This window comes from Haplochromis burtoni, unplaced genomic scaffold, assembly GCF_018398535.1.
Source record: "Haplochromis burtoni strain Fernald_Lab_line unplaced genomic scaffold, NCSU_Asbu1 Contig_56, whole genome shotgun sequence".
NCBI lineage: Eukaryota > Metazoa > Chordata > Actinopteri > Cichliformes > Cichlidae > Haplochromis > Haplochromis burtoni.
Genome location: NW_024582417.1, coordinates 1,520,835 through 1,527,965, shown reverse-complemented (window position 1 = coordinate 1,527,965; position 7,131 = coordinate 1,520,835). Strand labels below are relative to the sequence as shown.

The window sequence follows — 7,131 nt, the reverse complement described above, 5'->3', positions numbered from 1 at the left end:
CCGACGGGCAGGGCAGAGATAGATTTTGGTAGCCCGACTGGAAAAATCGCTAGCCTCGCTAGCGATTTTGCGAGCCCTGGCTTACCTCTAGAAAAAACATTTCCCATCTGTGTGTTATTCAAATTAAAAATTCAAGGCTTCAGAGTTTGGATCTTTAGCATTTCAAATCTAATTAAACTTATATTTTCAAGCAAAGTGTAAACAGTTAATTTACAGTTGGTGCTCATCTCTCACCTTGTAATAGTTGATTAGGTTGAGGTACTGAAGTGTTGAAATAACATCTTCTTTCTTTACACTTGTGATCTCACTGATCTCACTGCAAGTACAAAGACGACACATTTCAGCTCCAAACATGCATCTATAAACATTTTTTTATAGCTCGTATAAGATCCAGAATATTTGCTTACTTGATGGTAATCTGTGGTCTTTCGCCATTGTCTGGTTTAAGGTCCATAAGGATTTCCAAGATGGTCTGGGACCAGTAAGAGCGATAGGACAAGAGACCGAGATCAGAAAGCGGCTTTTCGGGAGTTCCCGTCTTCCCTTCTACTTTGGACAGCTCATAACCTGGCAGACACAAACAGATGTTTACAAGAGGTGACATGAAGGCAGAAATGTTCATAACTTAAAAAACTGGCTGATGATACGACACTTACTGAACTCAATGAGCAGTTTGCCGTAACCTCTTCGCTGGTAAGGAGGCAAGGTGAGGATGCAGGCAACGTTGTAATCTTCAGTTGATTCCTTTTCCTGCACAAAGGGAAGAAAAATAATGATAAGCTTTGGAAACTCCTGCTTACATAGAGGCATATTTCCTGTTATGAGTGCACTATCACAGTGTGGAAAAAATTCTCTGCCTTATCTGTGCACCTTAGAGAAGTAGCCCACTATATGGAAGCCTTTGGAGTCGTACTCTGTCATTACGTAGAAGAGGAAAGGGTCTGTGTCATAATACAACGTCTTGTGGTCGAGGAAACACTTTGCGAGTAAACACAGGTTCTGGGAATAGTTCTGGAAAAATATAAAAATATGTATTAACCACAAATAAACAACAATAAATATCTGGTGAATAAAAAAGAAAGGAAAGAAGCATCACACCACTAACTTTGTTTTTCCTGCCGTCGATCTCAAAGAATGAGATGGTGCCTTTGCGGTAGATCTCATTGCCTGGAGGATGCCTTAGATTACATTTGGTCTGAAAAAAGAAAGAAATAAAAAATAAACCTAACAACACAAGCAATGTCAAACAATCCAAGAAGCACAGATTTCAGGTGTAAGCTGTTAACATAACCAAGGTTTAGAGAACAAAAGTCTTACCAAATGCCTCTGAAGACACTTGAGGCTTTTGAGGTACTTGAGACAGAATTCACAGAGGTAGAGGATGGGCAGCGAGGTGAGTTCCTGTGGGTATGGAGAGAAGTACCAAGGCTTCAGTCTGTGCCGTCCCAGCTCTATACACTCAATGTTCTTCATCCGGGTGACGATGTCGTCGTGGCTGCGATCGGACACTAAACTGCCTGTCATGCGGGGTGCAGAGGGAATGCCATCTGAGCTGTCCTGGGAATCCTGGTGGTACAAAATGTGAACATTACACAGATGACACACTTATGCAGCAGTTATTCTCAAGTGCTTCAAATGTGTTTGAACAAAAAGCTGATTGATCACAGATTTCTTTAACAACAACAACAAAAAAAAGGTAATATGATTAATCAGAGTACATGTTTAGTCCAGAAAGACTAAACTTGGGTCTGAGGTAAGCAGCACCTCTGATTTACTGGACCCACTAAGGCACAGTTGAATTTGGAAAGCAACACACAATCAACGGGCAATAATAGGAAATTAAACAGACCTCTGGTGGTGGTAGAAAGACACTGGCACTTTGAGGCTTGTTATACTGCAAAACCTTTATCATCTAGCAGAAAAAGACACAAAAACACAGGCTGTAATGTGTAAAATCCAGGTTGGCTGCATGAGGAGCCCGTCAGCTTTGACTGGTGATCATAATCACAGAGACAGACATGTTAGACAGTGAATGAAGAGTGGGGTAAAGAACAAACACAAACATTCATCTCATGTGGATTTGACAGATTTGTTAATGTTTATGAAGAACCTAATGGCCACTGTCATCACCGCTGATGTGAGAGCGCTGCAGGTTGGCATAAAACATGAGAGTACAGCAGCGTACATGTAGCTTGATGGAGAAAACAGAACATCCCGGGTTACACTAAACCCTCAAAAGCAGCAAACGCTGAAAATGTTTTGTCAAACAACGTTTTTGAGACACAAAATTACAATTACAGGCTCCTGGTAAAATGTGGTGTCAGGATTCTTGGTCAGATTCATTTAAATACTATAGTTTTGTTTTTTTAAAGAGCCACACATCAACTCAAACATAGACCCACACAGGAGAATCAATGAAATGCTCATTGAATATTTTAAAAAGCTGCAGAATTTAGCCAGAGCTGATGCTGAAAAATAAAAATATATGAAAGCACAACATACAGTCCTCAATATTTGCCAGCATATAATATATTATTGTGCCCATTAGCTAGAATGAAATGTATGACAAAGTAATCAAACAACCTAAATATAAATAAATAAAGAGCAAGTTCTTTTTCAGGAGGGTTGTTAAGCCAACAAGCCATAACTAAATAGCTGCAAATGTAATTCCCTGTTTTAAACACCACAATAAACATGAGCTAAGAACACATCAATACATAAAAACACACTAATGAATTGTTTTGTGGTGGTCAGAAGGGAAACAGTGGGTGAGAAATGAAAAGGGAAACACACACACGCACACACACGCACACACACACACATATATATATATAAAGGGTAAAGAAAGGGGGAAATTAAAGAATGACAAAGCAATCTTTAAAAAAAAACCAAAACATTTTCATCATTATGATTGCACGTGGGGTTTATAAACAAATACATGAGAACAATAATTTATCACATTTGAATCCTGTGCAGTGATGTTGACATTTTATATGGGTACAAAATTTTTTGGGGGGATAGCGATTACTCTTTTCCTTATTTTCTGTCGTATATGCACACCTTTACAGATGTGGATGGTCAGAATAAATTTGGCCAGAGTTCAAAAGGTCAACATATGTACAAGTAATTGCTGTAAGGCAAAAGCTCACACTCTGCTTGAGCCAGTTTTTCTACTCTTAAATCCACGTGATGAGAGCGGCATTCCTAAGGATATCCATGAATTAGTCATCATGGAGACCTCGTCCACCTGCTGCTCAAACATTTTTTTTTGCAAGGAGCAGCCAATCAAAAGAAAGCGGACTTAAACGGAGGAGAAACGAGGCTAATAATTCTCATTCCAGACAGAGGATGAACTCAGGGGCTGCACCAGGGCCCCATACAGGATAAGTAAGCATTATTTTGAATTGTGAATCATGAAAAGCTACTTTAAAAAAGTCCAAGAATTAAAATATGGTGCTGGAAATAAGCACAATAGGTCCCCATAATAAAACAAATATGTCCTATTACAACAGTATAGACCTTGTGCAAGAACCGTGCACCAGTCTGAATGAATGTCACCAGCTGCACCGGAGAATGCTCCAGTGAGCGGACTGTGACGCTTTGCAAAATGCATTCTAATACAACTCCACAAAACCCAACACAGACAGACTCTTAACAAATTCAAAAAATGAAGCAAATAACACGACCACAAACATGCAGTAAATCAAGGTAACGCACCTCGTCAGTTCCCCCACAATTAGCTTTTCTTTTCCTCCCAGGTGGAGCGGGGATGAGTCGTCGGGCGTTGCCATTCTGTTGTGAGTAGGACATTAAAAGATATTCATTAGCAAATAGGAGAAAGGAAAAAAAAACAAAAGAGAGAGAATTTAAGAGGATTTTCTTTACCGTTGTGAGCTCATGGTCTTCACGGGACTTAAAGGTGGGCGTCTCTCTCACGGCAGGAAAAACAGCTGCCTGAGTGGCTTCAGCTGAACTTGGCAGGGAGGGCACAGGGATGACCGGGGGTACCTGAGGAGCCACGGGGGCAGGCTCTACTTTCCTCTTCTGCAGCAAACAAACAGTGTTAGAGATTCAGCTTTAAGATTGAATACAAACAAACCAAACAAAGGTGAATTTGATGGGATTTTTTTTTTTCATGTCAACGTGATCAGAGGCTTGATTAAAAGCCGGGGACTCCATTTGTATTCAATGAAGAGTGACATCTTGATATCAAGATGCTTTTTCAGACAGAACTAAGACTGTGCATCTTTAATAGCCACAGCAAATCAATTTATTTCTCCAAATCTCAGAAAATTTGCAGGTTAACCAATGTAAATACACCCCATTAAACCTGGTATTAAATGTGATGGCAGCAGATGGGCTTCACTTCCTATTACAAATCTTCATTTGGATACACTCTATATTAAACGTTACTTTACCTTATAGCTCTACATTAACAGTGGGATCATCACACAAGAATCACATTGACACCAGGTTTAAAAAGGTCTCAGTAATTTGTGGAGTGGGTGAATTCTACTTGTACCGGCGTGGGGAGGGTTTTGCCTCTGGAAGGAGCTGTGGCAGTTTGTACGTTGAGATCTAGACTCTTCCTCTGAATTGAACGGAAAGGAAGAGAAGGAAGCGGGTTAACACTGGGATAATTCATGTTAACCCTCAGGTTAATACTGAGGAATTCAATTCACACAAAATCCGACTAAAGGTTTAATCATAAAACGAGAGTTTCACCGTTTGAGTGGCATGTGTTTGATAAAGAAGTATTAACACAGAAACGTAAGACTGAAAAAAGAGGATATTGATATTTTGTTAAAAACAGGGTCCTCTATAACATGATGCCCTTTTATTTATCTATATTTTTATTGTTATTATGGCTGCATTTCCTGTGGGTAGACTGTTACAAATCAGTGCTCAAGCAGCATAAAGCACACTGCAGCTTATTAAAGTGACCATGGAAAGCTTATACCATGCATCAATGGAAGTGAACAGCAACAAACATGAAATTTACCATCATGCAGGTTTTTCTATAAAATGAATAAAAACCACACAACACAAATTAAGACTGACATCATTTCTTAATACTGTGAGAATTATAATTACATTGCTTTAAATGACACGTGGACTCCTTACCACTTCTCTCTCTCTCTCTCTGTCTCGCTCTCTTTCTCTCTCTCTTTCTCTCTCTCTCTCCGGAGAACTAGGGCGGGAACCTGAAAGACCGTTCTTGGTTGGTGTTTTAGCATCTTTCTTGGGGAACTGAAGCTTCTTCATGTCCAGCCTTTCTGTTGTGACCCACTCATCCAGACGTTTGTTGACTTAAACACACAGACAAAGAGAGACAGAGTGGTGATTTGATGTGTGAAGATCTTTAGCTCATAACATGACAGGAAAAGGGGTGGGGGTGGAATCAAAAGCTATGTGTACAAAGCTATAATTCTGAATTGATCCAAATAAGACAAAAAAAATGAATTACTAAATAAATGCAAATCTGCTTTGCAATCTTTGATAATAACTTAATAAACAAACCTTAAAAGGTGTAATTAACCTTGGTGTATGTTTACTGAACTGGGGCTGTGAAATCTTGAGAAAAACCAAGACGACTGACACAAAATATACTCACAGTCAATGTAGTGAACATAGTAGAGCTTTCTACTAGAAACTTCCTTCACACTCAGGATTTCAGCCAGTGCTGTACAAAGCAGAGACAATCGTTGTGATGCTTTTCTATGAAACACTGTAGCTTTAAACACACTTAACATTAAATACACAGGCATGTGATAAAAGTTACTGTTTACATTCCAATGCTAAAAATAAACCAAAGGTGCACAAAATCTACTTTAATGTGAGATTTTAAATGTCCTATAATGTAATTATTTATGCTGAGGTATCAGGATTATAAAGTCTAAGTGCAATGCCCAATTAAATTTGGTTTAAATACCATTTGTGCTTTAATTTTTTTGTTTTTGTTGTTGTTGTTAAAAAGGAATGTGTTAAAAAATATTACTATGGACCAAACTGAGTGCCAAGAGAGTAAGAGAGAAAACCTGATAAATTCGCTCTCAAATTTGTAAACATCACTGATGCCACCTGCATTTAGTACTTTTTTTCTATAAAATGTGAAACTAAGTAAAATTAAGAACTGGCAATTTAATTTCCGAGGGAGTGGCAGCAGTTTTCTTAAGTCTTCCAATTGAATTCATACACACTTTACAGCAGCATGCACCATCCGTGGCCATGGTGTTTACAGCGCTTTAACTGGAGGCCGGGGCTTCTGGTAACAACAGCTGAGCTGAGCTCCTTAGCATTAGCTTAGCATATAAAAAAAACGGACAATACTTACGCCATTCGTCTTCGTGTTCTTGGTTTTTACGAAGAACCGGGAGGCGACAGCCCTCCACAATCTCGACCTGTAAATAACAACACATTTATTTATACTCTGAAACCGATCAATGTGCCTATATTAACATTATATCTTTCTTAAGCCTACCGAAGATGAGTTGTCCGCCATTTTCGTCATCTGTGCGAGGAGGAGCGGGGTGTTGTGGGAAAATGCCGGTCCACAGCAAAGATGAAATATACGGCAAGATGAAACTTCCTGAAGGAGCCGCGGAAAACCAACCCGGAAGCTAAGCGAGGGGGTGTTTCTGAAACGATTCACTTGGCATAAAAGTGTGAAAACGAAAGGTAAAATACATTTTTTTTTAACTTTATTTTTTGTTAAGTAACTGAAACCAATGGAGGATTGTTTCCACCTCTAAAAAACTAGTCAAAGCTAGTCAAAAGTTTATTTATCTCAAAATTTCGACTTTATAACGGGAAGTCCCCCCCTCAGTTTTGAGTTATTTTCTCAGAAGTTTGTGAGTCAAAGTTTTGAGACGATAACCTATAATTTGGACTAATGGACTGCTATTTATTTATTTATTAGTGGAAAAAGAAAGCTACTATAGGATCATAACATCTACCAAAAAGCTAACCAAAATAACATAATATTTTTTTAATAGTTAGTTTTTGTCAATTTGGTTACATTTGTCAACATAACTGGCATTAACCAGTATGTCTACTGATAAGGGGCTATCATTATGACTGAAAGCCACATGTCTGTATCAGAACATTGTACTGATCTTAAATAATCACACA

The 7,131-nt window shown here is 38.7% G+C and overlaps 1 protein-coding gene across 4 annotated transcripts in view; it reads right to left on the bottom strand.

Annotated features, from left to right (window-relative positions):
* The window catches only part of LOC102307403 (histone acetyltransferase KAT5), a 10,717-nt gene extending 4,141 nt beyond the window's left edge, over positions 1-6,576 (bottom strand). Inside the window, exons 1-14 of one of the 4 annotated variants that reach the window (XM_005922167.2) lie at positions 6,482-6,576; positions 6,335-6,401; positions 5,615-5,683; positions 5,125-5,309; positions 4,517-4,591; positions 3,886-4,044; positions 3,718-3,792; positions 1,850-1,912; positions 1,318-1,566; positions 1,106-1,195; positions 871-1,011; positions 657-750; positions 408-567; positions 235-316 (exon numbers count right to left, since the gene is read on the bottom strand). In XM_005922167.2, coding sequence (XP_005922229.1) covers positions 235-316; positions 408-567; positions 657-750; positions 871-1,011; positions 1,106-1,195; positions 1,318-1,566; positions 1,850-1,912; positions 3,718-3,792; positions 3,886-4,044; positions 4,517-4,591; positions 5,125-5,309; positions 5,615-5,683; positions 6,335-6,401; positions 6,482-6,511 — 1,539 coding nt within the window. In that variant the 5' untranslated portion in view covers positions 6,512-6,576. Of the gene's footprint in view, positions 1-234; positions 317-407; positions 568-656; positions 751-870; positions 1,012-1,105; positions 1,196-1,317; positions 1,567-1,849; positions 1,913-3,717; positions 3,793-3,885; positions 4,045-4,516; positions 4,766-5,124; positions 5,310-5,614; positions 5,684-6,334; positions 6,402-6,481 lie in introns of those variants that run through there. The other 3 variants (XM_005922168.2, XM_005922169.2, XM_042220857.1) reach the window with 3 other exon arrangements.
* Between the last annotated feature and the right edge of the window lie 555 nt (positions 6,577-7,131).